This window comes from Eubalaena glacialis, chromosome 1 (assembly GCF_028564815.1).
Source record: "Eubalaena glacialis isolate mEubGla1 chromosome 1, mEubGla1.1.hap2.+ XY, whole genome shotgun sequence".
Lineage (NCBI taxonomy): Eukaryota > Metazoa > Chordata > Mammalia > Artiodactyla > Balaenidae > Eubalaena > Eubalaena glacialis.
Window position 1 is genome coordinate 79,990,958 of NC_083716.1, and position 24,016 is coordinate 80,014,973.

Genomic DNA, 24,016 nt, shown 5'->3' on the forward strand with positions numbered 1-24,016 from the left:
TAAAATGCCTAGAAATAAATCTGACCAAGGAGGTGAAAGATCTGTACACTGAAAACTATAAAACGTTAATGAAAGAAATTTAAGACACCTTTTATTTCTTTCTCTGGTCTGATTGCCGTGGCTAGGACTTCCCATACTATGTTGTATACAAGTGGGAATCCTCTTCTTCCAGATTTTAGCAGGAAGGCTTTCAGCTTTTCACCTTTTAGTATTATGTTGGCTGTGAGTTTGTCATAAATAACTTTTATTACGTTGAGATATGTTACTCCTATACCCACTTTGGTAAGAGTTTCTATCATGAATGGATGTTGAATTTCATCAAATGCTTTTTCTACACCTCTTGAGATGATCATGTGGTTTTTGTCTTTTGTTGATATGGTGTATCACATTGATTGATTTACATATGTTGAACCATCCTTGTGACTCTGGGATGAATCCAACTTGATTGCGATGTATGATCTTTGTTGCATGTTGTTGGACTCAGTTTGCTAATATTTTGTTGAGAATTTTTGCATCTATATTCAAAGATATTGGCCTGTAATTTTCTTTTTTGGGGGTGTCTTTGGTTTTGGTATCAGGGTAATGGGGGCTTCATAGAATGAATCTGGGAGTGTTCCCTCCTCTTCAATATTTTGGAAGAGTTTGGGAAGAATCGGTATAAGTTCTTCTTTGTATGTTTGGTAGAATTCCCCAGTGAAGCCACAAAAAACCCCCAAGAATTGCTAAAGCAATCCTGAGGAAAAAGAACAAAGCTGGAGGCATAACCCTCTCACACTTCAGACAATACTACAAAGCTACAGTAAACAAAACAGTGTGATACTGACACAAAAACAGACATATGGATCAGTGGAACAGAACAGAGAGCCCAGAAATAAACTCATATGCCTATGGTCAATTAATCTTCAACAAAGGAGGCAAAAATATGCAATGGAGAAAAGACAGTATCTTCAGCAAGTGGTGTTGGGAAAGCTGGAGAGCCGCATGTAAATCAATGAAGTTAGAACACACTCTCACACCTTACACAAAAATAAACTCAAATGGCTTAAAGACTTAAATATAATACATGACACCATAAAACTCCTAGAAGGGAACATAAGCAAATATTCTCTGACATAAATTGTACCAATGTTTTCGTAGGTCAGTCTATCAAGGCCATAGAAATAAAAGCAAAAATAAACAAATGGGACTTAATCAAACTAACAAGCTTTTGCACAGCAAAGGAAACCATAAACAAAACGAAAAGACAACCTATGGACTGGGAGAAAATACCTGCAAATAATGCAACTAACAAGGGCTTAATTTTCAAAATATACAAACAGCTCATACAACTCAGTAATAAAAAACCAAACAACCCAATCAAAAAATGGGCAGAAGACCTAAGTAGACATTTCTTCAAACAAGACATACAGATGGCCAACAGGCATATAAAAAGATGCTCGACATCACTAATTATTAGAGAAATGCAAATCAAAACTACAATGAGGTATCACTCACACCAGTCAGAATGGCCATCATGAAAAAGTCCACACACAATAAATGCTGGAGACTGTGCAGAGAAAAGGGAACTCTCTCACACTGTTGGTGGGAATGTAGTGGTGCAGCCACTAGGGAAAACATCATGGAGGTTCCTCAAAAAACTAAAAATACAGTTGCCATATGATCCAGTAATCACACTCCTGGGCATGTATCTGGACAAAACTCTAATCTGAAAAGATATATGCACCCCTATGTTCATAGCAGCACTACTTACAATAGCCGAGACATGGAAACAACCTAAATGTCCATCAAAAGGTGAGTGGATAAAGAAAATGTGGTATATTTACACTATGGAATATTACTCAACCATAAAAAAGAATGAAATAATGCCATTAGCAGCAACATGGATGGACCTATAGATTATCACACTAAGTGAAGTAAGTCAGAAAAAGAAAGACAAATACCATATGGTATCACTTATATGTGGAATCTAAAATATGACACAAATAAATTTATCTATGAAACAGAAACAGACTCACACATATAGAGAACAGACTTGTGGTTGCCAAGGGGGAGGGTGGGTGGGGGGAAGGATGGATTGGGCATTTGGGATTAGCAGATGCAAAATATTACATATAGAATGGATAAACAACAAGGTCTTACTGTATAGCACAGGGAACTATATTCAGTAAACCATAATGATAAAGAATATGAGAAAGAATATATGCATATACATATACATATATATATATAAAACTGAAGCACTTTGTGGTATACCAGAAACTAACACAACACTGTAAATCAACTATACTTCAATAAAATAAATTAAAACAAAACAAAACAAAACAGAAATTTAAGACAATACAAATAAAGGAAAGGTAATCTATACTCATAGATTGAAATAATTAATTTTGTTAAAATGTTCACACTACCCAAAGCAATCTGCAGATTCAATGCATTCCCTATGAAAATATCAATGGCATTTTTCACAGAAACAGAAAAAAACAGTCCTAAAATTTATATGGAACCACAAAAGAATTTGAGTAACCAAAGCAATCTTGAGAAAGAACAACAAAGCTGGAGGCATAATGCTCCCTGATTTCAAACTATATAACAAAGCTATAGAGATCAAAACAGTATGATATTGAGCATAAAAGGACACAGATCAATTGAACAGCATACAGAGCCCAGAAATAAACGCATGCATATACTGTCAATAAATTTATGACAAAGGGGTCAACAATATACAATCAGAAAAAGACAGTCTTTTCCATAAATGGTGTTGGCTAAATGGACAGCCTAAACCACTATCTTTAACCATACATAAAAATTAACTCAGAATGGATTAAAGACTTGAATGTAAGACCTGAAACCCTAACACTTTACAAGAAAACATAGGCTGTAAGCACCTTGAGAGCCATCTTGATTTATTTGATTTGGTAATGGAGGCAAAAATAAATAAGCAGGACTACATCAAACTAAAAAGCTTCTGGGAATTCCTTGGTGGTCCGGTGGTTAGGACTCCATGCTTTCATTGCCAAGGGCCTGGGTTCAATCCCTGGTTGGGGAGCTAAGATCCCACAAGCCATGCAGAGCATCCAAAAATAAATAAATAAATAAATAAACAAAAGCTTCTTCACAGCAAAGAAAACCATCAACAAAATGAAAAAGGCACTGTACTGAATGGGAGATAAAACCTGCAAATCATATATTTGATAAGGTATCTGATAAAATATATAAAAAACTCACAAAGTTCAATGGCAAAACAATAAACAATACAAATTAAAAATGGGCAGAGAGTCTCAATAGGCATTTTTCTAAAGAACACATATAAACAACCAATAGGTACATGAAAAGATGCTCAACATCACAATTCATCAGGGAAATGCAAATCAAAACCATAATGAGATATTGCCTCACATCTGTCAGAATGGTTATTATCAAAAAGACAAGAAATAACAAGGGTTTGTGAGGATGTGGAGAAAAGGGAGCTCTTGGGCACTGTTGGTAGGAATGCAAATTGGTATAGCCACTATGGAAACAGTATTGAGATTCCTCAAAAATTAAAAATAGAAGTACCATATGATCCAGCAATTCTATTTCTGAGAATTTATCTGAAGAAAACAAAACCACTAATTCAAAGAGATATATGCATCACCATGTTCATTGCAGCATTATTTACAATAGTCAACACATGGAAACAACCTAAATGTCCATCAACGGATGAGTGGATAGAGAAAATGTGTGTACACACACACACAGACACACACTGGAATATTATTCAGCCATAAAAAAGAATGAAATCTTGCCATTTGCAACAACATAGATGGATTGTGAGGTCCATTATGCTTATTAATGCTTATTCACTAAGCATTATGCTTAGTGAAGTAGATCTGATAGAAAACAACAAATACTGTATCTCACTTTTATGTGGAATCTAAAAAACAAAAACAAAAACAGAAAGCAAACAAACAAAAAACTGACTGTAGTTAATAATACTCTATCGTATATTTGAAAATAGCTAGATCAGGACTTCCAAGGTGGTCCAGTGGTAAAGAATCTGTCTTACAATGCAGGGATGCAGGTTCGATCCCTGGTCAGGGAACTAAGATCCCACATGCTGCTGGGCAACTAAGCCTGTGCGCCACAACTACTGAGCTTGCGCTCCTCAACTAGAGAGCCTGCATGCCACAAACTACAGAGCCCACGCACTCTGGAACCCGCGTGACACAACTACAGAGCCCACGCACCCTGGAGCCCGCAGACCACAACTAGAGAGAGAGAAAAGAAAAAAAAAAAAAAAACAACATGCACGCCATAACTAGAGAGAAGCCCACGCACCGCAACAAAGAGCCTGCACCACAACGAAAGATCCCGCATGCCTCAGTGAAGATCCCACATGCCGCAACTAAGACCAGATGCAGCCAAAAATAAATATAATAAATAAATAATATGATAAAATCTAAAAAGATAAAGAAAGTAGCTAGATCTTGAAAGTTCTCATCACGAGAAAAAAATTATAACTAAGTATGGTGATGGATGTTAACTGGACTTATTTTGTGATCATTTTCCAATATATACAAATATGAAATCATTACATTGTATTCGTGAAACTAATATAATGTTATGTCAACTATACCTCTATAAAATACATTTAAGGAATGTTTTCGATGGTAAAGAATACTTAACTATGTTATGTAATCTTAATATCCACCTTTGAACATTGAGTGGATTTATACAGATATACCTTGCTATGTAAAGCAAGATGTGTAAAAACAGAATATAATAAAAATTCATTCTTAAAACTTTTTTTGATCTTGTACTCCTATACAAAAAAGCACTGAGAGTGTACTCATAAGTGCAGGTATTTCTTCATAAATTATACACAAATACTATTGTACAAAATATACAGTCATCCCTTGGTATCTGAAGGAGACTCATTCCAGGACCCACTGCGGATATCAAAATCCACAGATGCTGAAGTCCCAGAGTCAGCCCTCTGTATCCGAGGTTTCACATCTGGGATTCAACCAACTGTGGATGGTATAGAACTGTAGTATTTATTGAAAAAAAATCTGTGTATAAGTGGGCCTGTGTAGTTCAAACCTGAGTTGTTCAAGGGTCAACCGTATTACAAACATTATAGATTAAGGACAATATAGAAATTTAAAATAATAAAATACATATTTAAAAATTTTTATTACTAAAATAAGTATATGAGTATGTGTTCTTATTTTGATAATCTATTTTAATATTTTGTGACATAGCAATTCAAATGACAACCTCTAAACTTGATTTATTTTTTACCTGTTTTGACGGCTGTCACATTTGCAAAAGATATCACACAAGAATGGGTACATCAGAATGGAGAAAGTGCATCAGTAGGTGTCTTACTAAATATTAATATTTTTTTATTTCTCAATTCCATACACCAATCATATAAAGGCACCCCAGGCACATACAGTATAGATGACAGTTTGATATACCAAGTATTAATCTATATAAGTAAAATTAATCGAACTTATTTTTTCTTATATAAGATAAAAATAAATATTACTAGAACTTCTATTACTTTCTTCCATGGCCCAATTAATTTATCTTATATGACCTCTAGCGTTCATACACAATATACCCATAGCATTTACACAACACTCTTGAAAGTCCTTACATTGTAGAAACAAACCATATAACTTTCCCATAAAAAGTAGCAGAGTATAACAGAAAAATGGAAGTAAGCCATTTGCAGACTCTTAATGATAATACAGGACTGTGAAAGTCATTTTAAAAGCAACTAAAGTAAATTTTGACACCATAATAAATTATGATACCTTATACTGTTAGTATAATAACATTAGTCAATGCAAAATTTTGCAAAACTACTTTTCAATTTAACAAAAACTATTCTGGGTAAAAAATCCCTCTTCTCCTTTATGCTTTCTTACATCATCACACTTCGCTTTCTTAGGAGTCATTTTTTACTTAAAAACAATGTTTTTGACATTTCACAAGAGTTCTCTGTGCTCAGAGAAAAAATTAAAGAAATGCTGATAGAAATGCTGGGCAAAAAACTTTGCAAACTCATAGGTAAATGATACAAATGCAGCATTCTAGAGTGTTTTTGAAATTTAACTATCAGCACAGTAACAATTTAGCTAACTTTGACATGGCCTATAAATAGATGAAGATAAAAATGTTATATCTTTATATTTCCAATGTCTACTATTTACTTTCCCTCATAAAATTTTCAAAAATAATTTAAGAAAGCATAGTTTAAGACAATTTAGTTGGTATTACATCTCACTGCCATTTTGCCCTTCTGTCAAATTTTTCAGAAGGAAACAAGAACACTAGAGAAATGACAGCGAGCACTATTGTGGTTGATTAATGTGTTTTGTAAGTTTAGATTTCATATTTTAGATTTTCTTAAAGGACAGCATATCTGCATTTTAAAGTGTAATGAATATAAGTAAGTACACACACATACATACATTTTGTTTGGGCTAAATAGCATCATGCATGTATCCAGGAAAATACATTTAATTTTTTCATTAAAATATTAATACATCATAATGAAACTAAGTGGTCTTTGCATGTCAAAAAATTTAAATAGTAATATATTAATACTAAAAGCAAAAAAAGTGGTAAAAATATTTTTCAAATTACTGTGAAATCAGTGAAGAAAAAGTTCAGTGACTGCTGACCCATATGAAGCTTTTAGAAATATTTGTGAAGCTCTTAAAAATATTTATATAAATGAAGACACACTTCTATAATACATAGTGCAGAATAAAAATTCTGGTAGAGGTGGCTAGATTGTATTTGGAACATTTATCATTATTTCAACCTCAAATTTTATTACTGTAAATTTTATCATTAGAATTTGAATGAATAAAGCTTTTAGCAAAACAAATAGTGCAAACAGCAAATTCCAGAATCACTGCCTTTTTAGTCATTAGGCTTTCCTGTTTTTATTTTTCTTTAATCACTAAAAATAACCACCAAAAAAGCATAGCAAGCTCCAGGCAAATTAATATTGGACATACTTAAATGTACTAAAATATGTAAAAATAGGCTCAAATACCCAACCTTAGCACGGCTCGAAAAAGTTATATAAAAACTATATGTATTAAAATGGAAGGTTTACCTAAACTTACACCAAAAAATCTGCAAAGAACAAAAATTAAGTGAAAAAAGACAATGTCTTATTTAGGCTAGCATTCAATACATACCATAGCAAACATTAAATTTAGTAGGTTCGAAGTCAAAAGAAAATCTTGGAAATACATGTTCAGTATGAAAGTTTTAGAAATAGCTTTGGTGAAGATTTTAGTTTCTGTAGGCTCAAGTGTTTACTTTATGCACTGTAGACTGTTGTCAAGGAGGGAAAAATTAGTCCACTGTATTTCCACAGTAAGCACGGAAAATCATATACTTAACTCTCTTTCCAGTGGATATAAGGGAGAGAAATCTATCAAGTATAGAGCTTAGGTCAATTGTATTTCCTCCATGTTAACTGCCCCAAATAACTACTCCCAAGCCAAATTTAATTATATAAAAGTAATTAATTTTCAAATGCTCCTTTTAGACACCACAAAAAAGGACACCAACATTTGAATTTATTCATTCTAATGAGCAGTTCAACAATTTGGCATGAGTCTAAAAGACTGACTAGAAGATGAAGGAAAAAACACTTGATAAAGCAGCAATAGAAAACAGCTTGAAAAGGACTACCAAATTCCATCTTTATCCTCAAACGCACTCCCTATGAGACATAGATAGATATTTCTAACAGCCTCCTGGATGTCTCCATCTAGGTATTCCACAAATATCTGAAACCTAGCTTGTCCAGAAGAGACTTTAATAGCTTGTTAATAGCTTGTTAACAAGGCTTCGCTTTCACATTCACTCCAACCAACAATTACTATTTTATTTACTGGCATCAAAATGTACCCAATCTCCCAATCTAGAAAATTTAGCCATCAACAACAACTCCTTTTTCACGTCTCACACTTCCAATTTAATCACAAAGTCAACAGATTTTTACTTCAAAAATGTTATTCAATTCCACCCCCAATTTTTATCTTCTTTTTCTTAACAATCCTATTATCTATAATTGCCCTGTAAGTGGTTAGATTCCTGAGCTCAATATCCCAGTTCATTCCCCAAATGAGTATATTTATTAAAACAAAATATGCAATATCTCTTCCTTACCTAAGAACTTCTTTGGTCGTGCTACCTACTGCAGTGGTTCTCCAAGTGTGGTCTCCGAATCACCAACAACAGCATCACCTGGAAACTTGTTAGAAATGCAAATTCTTGGGCTCCATCCCAGAACTAAGGGATCAGAAACTCTAGGGGGTGGGGCCGAGCAATCTGTTTTAAGAAGCCCTCTTGGTGATAAATGTTGAGATCCCATGGTTTAAGTTGGTTCTGACAAATGATTTATTTATTTTTAACACAAAGGTGATTAAGATGTTCAGCAAGCATTATCATTTAACTTTCTTCTTAATTTTTGAACTATTTTGAAAACTGAACACAAATAGCATACATTAAATTGTATTGTATCATGTGATTTGGGTTAAACATCAAAATAAAAATTTGCCTGCTACTTCAGTGCACGAAATGGCACAATGTATAAAAAGGTTACGGCTCTGATCATGTTTCATGTTTGTTTTTTTAATTCAAGACAGCAAGTATATACTCAAGTAAAATTTTGCAAACATTATGTGTTTACATGCAGTGTTCAATTAGTTGCAGGCAAGGCTCAGGTGCATCTCTTTGTCCCTTCAGCTCAACAGAACAAATTAAATAGAAGGGCTTATTATGAATTTTGTGTACTTCTTGATGTTTGTGATAAAGTTATTCTAAGTTCGGGTTATAGTTACACTTTTTTCCAGTATAGGTTATGAAATAATTACCTATAAAACTAGAAATGGATCCCTAGTTAAAAGCAGGAATGTTGAATAAATGTTAACATGGATGTACTGAGACTGATTTGGCTCAAGACATCTCAAAGTCTTACTACTAATTAGTAACAGCTGATCTTTCAGCTAACATTTGGGAGCTCTCACCAAAGCTAAGACATGATGCTAAATTTCAATGATAGTCATCTGGTCAGTAGAATTTACATTGTACTGATAAATTTTAAATGATAAATTTTCATTGGGTTTCATACGTCAAGGTTTGCAAATAAAGATACCCTTTGCTTTCCAAAAGTTTGCTTCATGTCACTTCACTTTTACGAAATATCTACACTAGTACCTGTTTTTGCCAACCAAAAAAAATCCAAAGAGGATTTTTCCCTTCTACAAAAAGAGGCAAAAAGCAAAGAATAGCTTTCAGCGTTTGTTTTGCAGGGAGCCATTATTGAGGCAGTGTGCACCCCAAACCAGGAGAGCTGCACCGCCAAGTTCCTTCCCTGGGAACTACACTCTGAATCTCAGCATCAAGCCTCCAGAGCTCTGAACTGTGTCTGTGAGCATCTGTGCTTTATCTGGATTTATTCTGTGCATCATTAGCAAGATGTGTCCTAAGGTAACTGCTTCTTCACTTTACACCATTTTGGCTTACTAAAGCTTTCAGAAGAAAGCTCTACTTTTGGATATCGAGAGGAACCTGTAATGATACAGTCTTTGACAAGTTCCATAATTTTGAAAAAAAGTGTGCCTGAAGTTATTGTAAATCTAGGAATTAAAATAAAATGTGCTCAGAACAAAGTCACCATATTACCCATGAACAACAGCATATACGGTTGGAGAAAAATCTTATTAAATCCTGCATGACAGTGTAACAAATATGTTAAATTAGTAAACTTATCAAAAAACTGAAATAAATATTGGTACATGTCTAAAAATGCAGAGAATACAATATTATTCATCACATATGCTTGATTAATTCAAATACTGAAATTATATAAAATCTTTCCAATTTAACTGCATTAGAATATGAATGTGGCAGATCTCTCCATTTACTTTTGTAGAAGTTTCTCAAATAGGTCAATTCAAGGATGCTAAAACAACACACAATGGACAAGACAATTTTAATGTCTACATCAGGTTTTTACACATCATCAACTAAACTGTCAGAATTGTTGAGACAACTCTATTAAGGGAAGCAGGTAAAATTTTTAAAATCTCAGGAGTGGTAGCTCCTATAAAAGCTGTTGTCAGCTTTCATTAGGTAGCAACTGTTCACTAATAAGGAATGGATATTAAGATACTTCAAAATAGTTTTGCCTCATCACATACAGACTATCATTTAAATTGATGGATTTTTATCCTTTTTTTTTTTCTGAAGTTAGCTGTAATGTTACAGATAGAAAATTTCAAAATTCATTTTTTTCACACCAAACTTAGGTAGGTGTCCTGAAGCAAGGTATAAATATTTCAAAAGAAACAAGAAATACTTTATTTATTCATTAAAAAGCCCTTTTATAAATCTTTCAAATATAAATAATAGGCACACTAATATGATTATATAGCTTTGTAACAAGTTGAAAAACTCAATCTGACAAAATGCAGATAAAGTATCAGTAATGAAACTGATCCTTACAGTTGAGTCATCATCCAAGTAAATTAAATTAAACTGTTCTGAAATTTTAAGAGATCAGTGAAAAAATATGAGCATTTAAAAATGTTGTCAATGAATATCTTAGAATATTATAAGATACATTATTTTTGCACTGAACAATGAAAAAATGAACTGATGGATGAATCAATTCTATCACTTCCCTCCAAAAGGATTTATTCAATTGGGACTTAATTTGATTCATTTTGGGGGAAAAAATCTTACTATTTCTCTAAAGTCTGAATCAATTTATTTGAAGAGTATCCTGAGAAGGCAAAATAAGTTTAAAAGAAAAACATTACCATTTGCCACTACTTATTTGTATGAACCAGAATTTCCTAGGGACAATGCAATAAAAATAAAATTCAGAAATAAAGTGGATGCTGAAGCTGATATTAAATAACAATTTTAAAGTATAACCACTAATTTTAATTTCTCACTTAATCGACTTAATTTGAAAAACGATGCATGTTTGAAATTCCAGGATAAATGTATACTAATAAAATGTTACTTTTACTTGTTAGAGTTTTGTAAAATGTGGTATTTTTGTTTTAAAATGTTCTCTACAAATAAGAAAATTTGAAATCTACTAATAAGATTTCAAACTAGATAAATCCAAACTATAGATCATGGCATAATCTAGCTAGCCCTAACTAGCGTTTAGTTTATTTTCTCACAAGTAACACTTCTTTCCTTCAGCAATACTAAATGCTATGTATTCCTAGGACATACATGGTGTTATGCCTTTATATACGCACTTATCCTGCTGGAAATGCCCTTATCCCGCTTCTAGAAATTTTTTACTTTACTTTTAATACCCAGAAAAAATGTTGCTTCTCTCTGTGAAGCCATCTGAGAGACTCAGGACAGAATTAACCACTTTTTCTTCTCTACTCTTATTTATTTATTTATTTTTAAACATCTTTATTGGAGTATAATTACTTTACAATGGTCTGTTAGTTTCTGCTTTATAACAAAGTGAATCAGTTATACATCTACATATGTCCCCATATCTCTTCCCTCTTGCATCTCCCTCCCTCCCACCCTCCCTATCCCACCCCTCTAGGTGGTCATAAAGCACCGAGCTTATCTCCCCGTGCTATGCAGCTGCTTCGTTCCTACTAGCTATCTATTTTACGTTTGGTAGTGTATATATGTCCATGCCACTCTCTCACTTTCTCCCAGCTTACCCTTCCCCCTCCCCATATCCTCAAGTCCATTTTCTATAGGTATGCATCTTTATTCCCATCTTGCCCCTAGGTTCTTCTGACCAATTTTTTTTTCTTCTTTTTTTTTTTTTAGATTCCATATATATGTGTTAGCATACAGTATTTTTCTCTTTCTGACTTACTTCACTCTGTATGACAGTCTCTAGGTCCATCCACCTCACTACAAATAACTCAGTTTTGTTCCTTTTTATGGCTGAGTAATATTCCATTGTATATATGTGCCACATCTTCTTTATCCATTCATCTGTCGATGGACACTTAGGTTGCTTCCATGTCCTGGCTATTGTAAATAGAGCTGCAACGAACATTTTGGTACATGACTCTTTTTAAATTATGGTTTTCTCAGGGTATATGCCCAGTAGTGGGATTGCTGGGTCATATGGTAGTTCTATTTTTAGTTTTTTAAGGAACCTCCATACTGTTCTCCATAGTGGCTGTATCAATGTACATTCCCACCAACAGTGCAAGAGTGTTCCCTTTTCTCCACACCCTCTCCAGCATTTATTGTTTGTAGGTTTTTTGATGATGGCCATTCTGACCGGTGTGAGATGATATCTCATTGTAGTTTTGATATGCATTTCTCTAATGATTAATGATGCTGAACATTCTTTCATGTGTTTGTTGGCAATCTGTATATCTTCTTTGGAGAAATGTCTATTTAGGTGTTCTGCCCATTTTTGGATTGGGTTGCTTGTTTTTTTGATACTGAGCTGCATCTACTCTTATTATATCCTTATTACATATTATATTCATCTATTTAAATATATCATCTCCCTAATTGTCAGCAAATCCTTTGAATGCAGGATCCAAGTTACATTCATTCTTGGGTCCTTTTTCCCCCTGTTCTTAATATAGACCCTAAAGTTGCGATACATGTATAAACAGTAAAAATACCAGGCAAGTAAAAAAACAGAAGGAAACAAAGTGCAAATATTAACAGGTTTAGTACCTAAAAATTAACCTTTGAACAAGAATAGAACGGCACTGTCCTCTAGCTATTGTACTCAAAGTGAGGTCTGCAAACTATTTACCAGTCTGTGATGAGATAAATATAAAAATTAGAATTGAGCATTTAGAAACTTTTATAGGAATCTGACAGTAAGTTTTACGTCTGCTGAATCTTTTTGGATCTTTTAAATTTCATTTTTCTAATAATTCATTTTTATTGTTTTATAATGTCTAAGTGATAGATTGAATATTGAAAAAAACCCAACAAAATACAGATAGATTGGGAAGCAGTGTATGAAACTATGGAAATAGAAAGATGAGTAACATCTTGACTCTTTTTCAATGAGAATTTAGTTTAGAAGGAAGAATATGATATACACATAAAATTTTATAATATGTATCAATATAACTTAGTATTTCTTAAAGTTCATGTTATAATCTTTGATACTTTAAAACATATTTATTAATGGAATTGTAAGCATACCTGCAAATACTAATGTATAACTAGTATTTCTTTCTAAATGATGTTTTAGTAAGAAAGCAGCCATAGACAATATATAAACAAATGAGCATGGCTTTATTCCAGTAAAGTTTTACTTTAAAACCTGGCAGCAGGTGTTTGGCTTTGGCCCAAGGACTGTAACTTGCTGATCCCTGCTCTACATCATAGATACAACTCTAAAATGCAATCATAAAGAACATCACATACCTGATGCTCAAAAACTGTCATTTTTCTTTGCATTTATCAACAGCTTTAAAAACTTTAAAGACTGAGAGATTTACCAACATTCAGTCTTAGAGAAGGTAAGACACATATTTTTCAAGAAAAATCACAGTAAGTATATTGAAAAATATTTTGTGGCTTGTCTTTAATGGCATACGTCTAGGAAAGTTATAAGCCTTTCATACCATTATTAGATAGCAACACTCGCATAGGCTATAGAAAACAAAAAGACAGATTTATTTACAGTAGTTGCCACTACCACTGCAACTAGTAGTATATATGCAAAACTCCCACAACACCTTTAAAATGAACCACAAACTTGGCCCAGATAGTCATAATATCACAAACAAAACTAACCACGATTCAGAGTATGATGCTTTTTGTTCAACTCACATCTAGTGAGGGACTTCAAAATGCAGAGCACTTGTTTGCATTAACAAGCCTGGGTCGTAGATTTATTTCATCTTTGGGGTTCAAAATTGGCCTTCCCCAGGATGTGATAATTCCTTACCTTCAAGGGGTGAGACACAGAGCTCATCAGAGGTCACTCTAAAACTGAAGTCAAATTCTAGACTTCCTTTTTCACCTAAGTTCTAGCCTCCCCAGTGAAATATATAGTTCTATGAACAATTCTCTTCCTCATTCTAGAACTCTTTTCCCCAGAACATAAGAGGAATTGCTAAAGGTTTAATATAAGTTTCCAAGGAAGTCTCTTATGTTAGATTTCAAATGTCTTAATGTACATGTTCTTTTCACTTTATACTAAATCCCTGTGAAAAGTCTCCTAAGACTCCAAAACTACCTTTATGCAGATAACTCAAAAATCTCTATTTCATAATCCTCCATAAGGTATCAAGTGGTTTAGTAATGATTCTCAAAATATTATCACTGGATGATAAGTAGCCCTAAAGAGTGGGAATAGTGGGAATCAAGAAAAAGGAAAGTCTAAGAAGAATGTAAATGGGTTCTGTTGTGGGGATCCACATTGAAACAATAATGAGAAGGCAGTATATAATACTGTTCTGGGAATGATTTTTCTGAGAGGGAAGCACCCCTGGTAAAGGGCTAGGGACATATTTAGATGTCCACTGAGACCTAAAATTTGAGATGTAAAATACTGTCATCACAATGTCTAAATACTCTTTCCTTTCTCCTTTTTTTCATTCTTGTCAATGATTCTTCAGATTTCCTAGACTTAAAATCCTAAAGTTACCCCTGGTCACTTTTCATTTTGCTTGAAAATTCAATCAATCACAAATTATTGGTAATTATTTTTAGATTTTTCTTATACCATTGCCACCCACTATCCTCCCATGAGAACAGGCTGAGGCTGCCTATTTTTCCTGTTGAGACTCTTCAAATCGTCTAATACATTTCTGCTAGAAGTCCTCCCCCAATACTAATTTTACTTCTCAAATGTATGTGTATAAAATACAGTCTTCTTAATAAGACAGTTTAACTATTGTCTAGTAATAATAAAATACCTTAAACAGTTAAAAATGAGGCAAATGCTTTAGAGTAGTAAAGATAGAATTTAAATAATTTATGAATACTAAAAAGATTCTTTATAGAGAAAGTTAAAAGAAATGTAAAACAAACCCAAGAAAGAGGCAAATGCTATAAGGAGAACTTAAATTATACATTTAAGGGCAGAGAAGGAAAACCAAAGACTAGAAGGATCATGCTTACTGCAGTAACTGATGCAGCTGCTGTTATTACCGAAGCCCAGGATAAAACATAAACGTCATCATGAAACTATACTCTCATAAGTTAAGGGAAAAAATCAAGCTTAGGCCTAAACAGAGGGAAACATCAGCAGCAATTTTGTTTTTTTAAAGTGACTTGGGAAAAAAAAAAAAAAAAGTGACTTGGAAGTTGCCTAGATAGTGTTCTATAGAGTGATTTTCTAACTGGCTTACTTACCTAGGCAAGAATGTTACCACTTACGACATATCGGTCATTCTACCACTGGAGGGAGCCTGGTCACATATCCTTTGATGTGACTTTAAAAACTTCCTGTTCTCCTCTGGGAATGAATTAGAACCCCTACCAAGAATATAAATTCGTTTAACATAATGTGATGGTTTTCAAGCCTTTTGCTTGTTTCTTTTAGCTTTTCTTTTTGTTTTGTTTCATACTCACTAATGAAAATTTACAGCATCTCTGTAGTCATATCAGGGTCAAAGATACGAACCCGGAGGTCACATGTGTTGGTATAGATCTATACTTAGAAAAAAATCATAAAGAAAACAATTGCTAAATCAAGAACAGAGAAGGGCTCTGATGCAAATACCTACCAAAGCAGGTATCAAGGTCACAAGGTACATGAAAAACAGCAAACAGTAGGTTCAAAATAGAAGCTGGAAATAGCTTTTAGGATTAATGCTGAGAAGGATATTACTGATGCGACAGAAAAATATAAGCAAAGGATACAGTACTGTAACTGTGATTTTACTGTTCTTTTCAAATTCAGAATTTACAGTTTCCATTGACTACTCATGAAGTTGAAGCGACATAAGAAGGATTTACTATGTAAACAAAACACAACTGAAATTTTAAAAAAAGATCTAAACATTGGCCAAAAAATAAGAATTAAAAAGCAGTTCAACACAAGAAGGTATGTGGAGAATAACAGTCCATTAAAAATAATTATTATTCTCTATTTTGTGTCAAGAACTGTGAGAAATGGTATATAATACTTTACTGAATATCTCAGCAATCCTATAGGACTGACATTATTATACCCATATTACATGAGAAAGCTTGAGGCTAAAAAATGGTTAAGTAATTTGCCTAAGATAACATATCTATCAAGAGTAAATATTGTATGAGAGGTCTGATTCTAAAATGGTATTACCACCATGCTATTTGCATGTCAGTGAGACTGAGTAATGCCTACCTTACATTCTTGTACTATGAAAGGTAATAGTTAAGGGTATTTGTCCTAGATGTCTGCTTTAGAAAATATCTCCAAGAATTATCTAATACAGCGTTGTGTTACTAAGCACTCCTGTATTACCATTTGTTTCCAAAATTAAAATTTGTTTAATTCACACATCAATAAGCATAAAGAAGAAAGTCTCAACTGATTTATAATTTAAATAAATATGATAGAGTCCAAATTCAAAGGAATTTATCTTTTAAAATATGTTAAAAAAAGAGAAAACCTTTTCCCTTTTCTTCCGCAAACTACTGTTAGACAAAGACAGGGAAATCTGTCAGCTTCTGCCTGTGCAATTCCTTTAAAATGTGTTCCCTTGCTGACTAGCATCATACACTCCACAAACCATATCTAGGCAGTCATAAAATGCCCGAATCATGGAAATAATACTTATTAAACCTAGAAAGCCTTGGGGGTGGATTAAATGCTATACAACAAATTAACTTTGTATTTTCTTCTTTACTATTATAACAAGAGTGCAGGGAGCTTGGATGCATATAAAGCAACATAAAGATAAATCTTTCCTTCTCGGCAAGGAAATAAAGCTTCAATATGTATATGCATGATGAGAAAAGATGAAGAGAAGTAACGTAGAATTCTATATGTGGGGTCAGAGCTGTTGTGTCGTGTCACAGGTCAGTGAGGGTCTGAAGTATCTATGTGAAGAAACTGGAAATAAGTTCCCATATTACTAATGCTTCCCGATGAGAAATTAATGTTTTTTTCTTGGATTTTTTTTGAAAAGCCACAATTAAAGTACATCATATACGCAACTTGAGGCTACTTCAGCACAGCAGAGGCGAATAACAGAAACACTCTTTTACTTACAACAGAGATTATAGAAACTACTAGATTTACAGCACATCTTCAGAGGTTTCCTAATAGAAGTCGATCCAGAATCCTCATTTGGAACTACAAGTAACATCTAGGCAGGGCCATGTATTAGCAACCAAAGCACACATGCCTAGGATAAAAGCACACATGAGATAATGTGTGTGTATAAGAACCCTCTTGCTTAATTAAAAAATCCAATTATATGACCACTTGGACTCTACTCCATATTCTTCAGAGACTATTAAATATTTTGAGGAACGATGAGAAAAAGAAGCATTGTGAATTGTCGCTAATAATGTAAACAGATTGTAAGAAAAAAGGCAAGTGACAGAAAAAAAAAAACATAAAAGAGGAGAGCCAGGGAAGCATAAGACATACAGTTATGTTTACCAGCAGCTACAGATCTTAGTTGATGCAATATGCAAAACATTATAAAATTAAAAATGTCTATCAGTGGAGAAGGTAAAAGGAAATGTTTATTAAACAATCATGATACTTTCTCTTATTCTACTTTATTCCACTTCTAAGGAATTAATATTGCTCTAATTTTTCCCATCATCAGATTAATATTAGGGTAAAATAAAGTAAGTAAAGAGCAAAAAAGAAAATCTATTTCTATAATAAAATTATGAAAATATAGCACTTATTATGTACTTAAGCACATAACAGATCTACCACATACTAATTTTTCTATGTTATATATTTTCAGCAGTAAAACAATGAGACCTGAGAGGGAGTGAAAGTAAGGGAGTGAAGGAAGCAAACGCATCTAGCTGAAAATTTCTCAATATAAAATTATGATAAATAAGATCTGGTTGAAAAACTTAATGCAGCATTTAAAAATTGTTCTGTAAAAATAACCATATCACCTTCTCTAAATTATTCCTATGACACCAACTTAACATTTTTGGAATTGACATATAAAGTAGAGTCACAAAATAAAAAGTTAGGCATTTAACAACATCTTTACACTAGCTATTTTCAAATTTTACACATCTTTTAATAGAAGAGTTAGCCCTCTGTATTTGTTGGCATAAGCTATTTTTATAAAATGAAACCCTATTTAATTAATCTGTGTTGACTCAGAAGTCTGCAAATAAGTATTAATTTTCACAGATACTGCCTAGTGCCAATACCCCCCCCATTAAATGTTACATAATTTGCTCATTTTGCAAGGATTAGTAATGTGAACTAAAACAACTAAAAAATATGACCAAAATAAAATAACTTCTACTCTAGGAGGAGAGACCATGGTAAATGCAGCACATTAAGTTTTGTACTCTACATTATTAACTCTGTAAAGGTCATTTTAAAAACTTTATTTTTCTTAGTATCTTTGAAACAGGTGGTAAATGCAATTTTAAGTATTGATTACTGGCTTCTGAGGAGCAACCATGAATTGCCCATTTCCAATAACTACAGTAATGAGCTTTTGATAAATCACTGAAGTAAATGAAAATAAAATCTGCCTTTATTTTATTAGATTCTTGGTTTTCTGTCAAACCAGTCCAGGAAAATAAAAATATTTACAGTGGTAACATTACAAAAAGTCATTTCACAAAAGTATAAACAAACCCATAGGACTACAGGACTTCCTATGTGGTATGTTAAAAATAATCTGTATAGTCTAATAATGCAACCTTATATATGGAATACCAAAACAATGAATCTTTTTAATGCCATAAATATGTGCACTTAATACTATGGTGACCAAAACAATTTAAAGATAAAGAAAATATAAGCAGCTTTTGCAAGAATATTTATTATCCATACTACACCTGTTTCATAATTATTTAAAGCGGCTCTGGCTTCAAAGAGCAATTAATCAAAGACCCATTGTCCTAAAGTTATTATTAAACGGAAACTCGGTGTTCAGTTGACCTAAACCGTACTGTATAGCAACGCCTAACCAAGTTATTACTATTTAAATGGACTGGAAACAAAACCTCTGCTCTCTACTTGGATTACATACTGATCAATTTTATGACCTTATTGTGAGTATATCAGTATATCTACATAACCTTGGCTAAAAAACCATTTTTAAATCATCGTCTCTATATACAGTTAAACATTAATTTCATGTATAGCCAAAACTGTTCAGGATCATCTTGACAACACATAAATTGTTTTTCCTTTGTCACATGTATAATTTTTACAATTATTAGGCCAATCAGTACGAATCAGATGACTTCTTTACAAATGAAGTTTTTTCCCGCATTACTGAAACAGCACTGACTCTACTCCAACTAAGACAGAAGCACTGTGACTACCCGTGCTGCACGTAGTACCACCGGTTTCTCTCTTTAACGCTCAGACCGACGTTTAATCAACGTCCTTCTTCAGGAGACTGCCAACTTTAACCACAGAATAAGCGGTATAATATCAAGACACAATGGCGAGTACTCGCCCCATATTCTGAATCACGGCAGATGTACGAGGCCACTTCCTTCACAGATTTTGGACAGTTTCTGAATCACAGCCCCCAACGGCGAAGCTGGTGGCTGTCCTTGGTGCTGAAATGCACTCTTTTTCTGCCCCCTCACTGAAAAAACTGTCACCCCAATCCCATTTTGAGAGGATAAAAACACTTGTAAATGTAGATGTTCGAAAAAGGAACTGGTAAGTTTCTGGGCAGAGACCGCTAACTAGTGTGTGTGCGGGGAGAGGCGGGGGGGCGCGCAGGCTGGAAACCCCCGAGACCATCTCCCCTTCGATGCCGGGAGACCCAGGACCGCGGGACTGCGGCAAAGATCAAAAGCGCCGCGTCCCGGGCAGGAGCCGCGGACGGAAACGGCGCCTTCGCGAGGGCAGCCCTCGGCCGGGGCCAGGCGGGCGAGGCCGGCGAGGGGCGCCGAGGCCGGGGACGACGGCGACTCTCCCCGCCAACGCACGAGCCCCGGGGTGCTTTTAGTTTTTGGGGTCTGAGGGGCGGGGGGGGGGTGGGCGAAGGGGAGCCCCCACCGGCATTCGTTTGCACAGGGGGGACAACAAAAGACCCTGCCGCCCGGGCGGGCAGGGGCGGCTGAGCCAGAGCGGCCGCGGTGCCTGGCCGTGGGCTCGACCCCCCCCCCCCCACTCACCGTCCCGGCCACTCTTACCGTCCCGGTCGCACAGCTGAATGGCCTCCAGGCTGAGGTTTTTGATCACCTCCTCACAGGGGCTGGTGGGGCTGCTGAGGGCATGATCCAGGCGCGGCACCTCCATTTTTCCAACCCCCTTCTCACGTCCGCCTGCTTCGTATCCAGGCTCTCTCCGTGGACCGTGTGAGAGAGAAGGGCGGGAGAGGGAAAGGGAGTGGCGGAGGAGGGGAGGAGGCCTGGGACGCGGCACCGAGGGGCCGAGGCGACGGCAGTGGCGAGAGCTCCACGGAGAGTGCGGCTCTGAGAGGCCGAGACAGACCCGGCGCGAGGGCGGGAGGCGGCGCGCTCCCGGCGGGGAGGGGACGCGGCGCGCGGGGAACGTGAGGGAGAAGACACGGGGCGCGCACGCGCGCGAGAGGACGCGCCCACCTGCTGCCGCGCGGCGCTCCCTGCCCCCCCAACCCCTCGGCCTTCCGCGCGTACGCGGCCCGGGCGGCCCTAGTGCCTCGGCGCTCGCAACCCAGCGCGTGAGGCGTCGGACGGCTGAGCGCGCCGGAACGGCGGGCGTGGCGGGGCGTGGCGGAGGCGCTCGTCTGTCCTCTCTGCTGGTGAGGGCGGTTTGGCGTTGCTTCCCTCCTCACAGTGTTAGTCGGAACCAGGTTGGCACTGCGGCGTCTGCACGAGGAGGTGAGAGTGAGCAGTTTGTTTGTTTATCAAGGATTGGAAGAATGAGGGTCCAGACCCTTTTATATAGGGTTTTGGAGCCAGCGGGCTGCTTTCGCCCCCTCAAGGTCCCGGGCTACGCGCAGCCCAGACTTAACGTGTTCCGCCAGCCATTCCTCAGAAACAGCTGCTTCTGTGTGAGAAATGAGTGGATTAACTGAGTGGCATGGTTTAGGGACAGGATTTTGGTCGTCCCGAAGGAGGGGCAGACAGGGGAGTTCAGACCTGCCAGGAAAGTGAGGGAATGAAGAGATGCCCGCCAGCCTGCTGGAAAGGCAGCAGACGTGCTTCGGGGGCCCCAGCTCCCCACCCCAAACTTCTCAGTCTAGCTTCATTCATTCATCCATTTATTCACCCACCAAATAAGTGATAAGCGCTTACTCTGTGCCAGGCTTTGTTCTGGGCGCCAGTGAAGGTGGAAGAGACGGTACCTGCCCTCGAGGGTATGGAAGGAACCTTTTCCACGTGGAAAATGTGCTTCCTTAAGTTACCCTACACTTGTCTGCCCATTTTTTAAAAATGTCACTTAAGATTTAGCAATAAATCACTCAGTGGAGGTGCAAATGATTTTTAAAAAGAAAACAGAGGTCACAGCCTGTTGATCTCTGTTGCCATTTGCATCTTTGGAATAGTTTGTAGTTTCGTTGCTATCTGGGGATCAAAAGTAGTGACCGCTCCCCTTTTGAGTGTGGATTCTTACTTGAAATTAAAGTTCCTTTTCACTAATTTCCCAACTTCAAACCTAGATGTTAACCAGTAGAGTAACAATTTACATAAAGATTGCTGTATACTACCCTTTCTAGTCACATCCATTTAGCCATAACAGGACTAAATCTAGTTAATTGAAGCCTCATAAAACAGATGAACCAGCTTAGGGTAAAACAAGCCTGTGAGACAATTTGGCACGACTGCAAGTTGTTAAAAATCTGTGGAAGATAACTGGGTCTCTTAAAGGGAAACGTCTTCATTATGAACTTAGGTATTAATGAAGATGGCTCGCTTTCGTGTAGTTTGAGAGAACTTTTGTGTCAAGGTAGGAGTGTCCCCAAGGAGAGGATAAATTTTTACTTGTCAAGAAATATGACAAGATGGGGCTTATTAGTGAATTTCCTGTGTTCCAAAGACGAACACAGTTTCAACTAGAAATTGATATTGTCAGCCCAACCACACAGTGGTTTCATCTTTCGGAGTGGTGGTAAATTTACAAATCTTAAAAGGAACTATGTAAGATAGATGACCAATTTATTGATTTACAGATGAGACATATAATTAATGCATATAATTAAAATTATAACTTATACAGATATTTAGGAAGCACCTGCTGTGTCCAAGGACAATACAGTAGATGTTGGAAATTCTGAGTTCATATCTATGAGGAAAGATAGACATTGAAAAAGTAAAATGATGAGTGTTACGGAAGAGGAAGTTTGGGAGCTTGTGGACGTGCACACAGGGACCCCACTGTAGTTTGGTTAGTTAGGAAAACCTCTAAAAGGATTTTATGTTAAAGGAATGGGAAATGTGTGAAAGGCTTTAAAAAGGAAATTACCGTGATCAGATTTTTTACCATTACACAGAAAATTTGTGTAATGAGAAAGGGGGTAATGTTTTGAGAAATAGTAATGTAATTTTCTGGGCATAAGACCTCTTCAATCCCAAGCACCTTTCTGCTGAGGATTTAGATTATTACATAAGAAAATGAACATTCTTTTCTTCTCATACCTAAGTTGCAGTGGGAGTAATTGTAATCCCCATACACTTACATCATTTAATTGTTAGCTTGAGGTGCCCACTATTACAGTCAAGATCCTACCAATCGTTCAAGCTCGAACTCAGATGGTACATTCTCTATAAAGATTATTCCCACTGCCAAAAATCTTTCTGTTTTATTTACATGGGGCTTTATATTTATCTACAGACATAGTCACACTATGATTTATAAGTTATTATTATACATGAAAAATCAGGCTCAAATTTGAAAAGGATCTTAAATATATCCTAATTCAGTCCCTTATCCAGTGTTGAAGCCCTTGACAAGAAGTTGTTTACCTTTGAATAAATGGTAAATTAAAATCCTAATGAAGTAATCTAAAGTCTTACTCATCCTGAGCCCAAACATGCCTACCGTAAGGTCAGTACAAAGGCCTTAATTTTCCCCTCTGTCGGTCATACACAATAATGATAATCCTGCTTCCTTCTGCACATATATATTCAATTCTCTGGGTAAATGCTGCTAGTTCTTTCAAACATTTCTGATATCACATTGCTTTGAGTCCCTCTCTCACTCTGGACACTGTCCTCTGGATAGCTCTAATTTTTGTAAGAGTTCATAGGTGAACACACTAGGGGTAGAAATATAATAATATATAATACAAATATTATAAATTATATTACAAATATATGTAGGGAAATACACAGTAGTCTATCACTGTCTTTGCTCTATATGCCAGACATCTTGTAACAGCCCAGGAACAGAGCTTTTCTGACAGTGTTATCACTCTGCTTACACGTCCTGAGCTTACAGTCACATAAAACCTATCCTTCTTCCCTGAACATTTCTTAATTCCCCCCTTGATGTTGTAAGTTTTGAGTACATATTATAGTATTTGCATAGAGAAGATACTCAGTACAATTTGCTGAATTACTTGATTGAAGTTCATTCAGTACTTGTAATGTGTTTAATTATATTGTTGCAACTAGCCTAGGATTTTCTCAAACCCAAAGAAGAAGTAGGTTACAAAAGTCCTTTAGGTAAGTTTTTAAGTGCAGAGGTCATTCTTATAGGACCCACAGCTGTAGGCACAACCCAGTTTTTTATTATTAGGCAGAAGGCAAAGCATGAGAACCAAAACCATAGGTAGAAGCAAACTCCAAAAATTGCATAGTAAATGAAGGAGTGTTTTTTCTTTATCTCATAACATTACCGTAACTTTTCCTAAGCTCTTATTATAAATGGTAGCATGAAAGAAAACTCATGATTGATAGAGACAAACTT

At 35.9% G+C, this 24,016-nt stretch overlaps 1 protein-coding gene across 1 annotated transcript in view; it reads right to left on the bottom strand.

The window, feature by feature from the left end:
- Window positions 1-20,797, bottom strand: part of PHYHIPL (phytanoyl-CoA 2-hydroxylase interacting protein like) — a 93,351-nt gene extending 72,554 nt beyond the window's left edge. Inside the window, exon 1 of the mRNA XM_061181751.1 lies at window positions 20,317-20,797. Coding sequence (XP_061037734.1) covers window positions 20,317-20,422 — 106 coding nt within the window. The 5' untranslated portion in view covers window positions 20,423-20,797. The remainder of the gene's footprint in view (window positions 1-20,316) is intronic.
- Window positions 20,798-24,016: the final 3,219 nt, after the last annotated feature.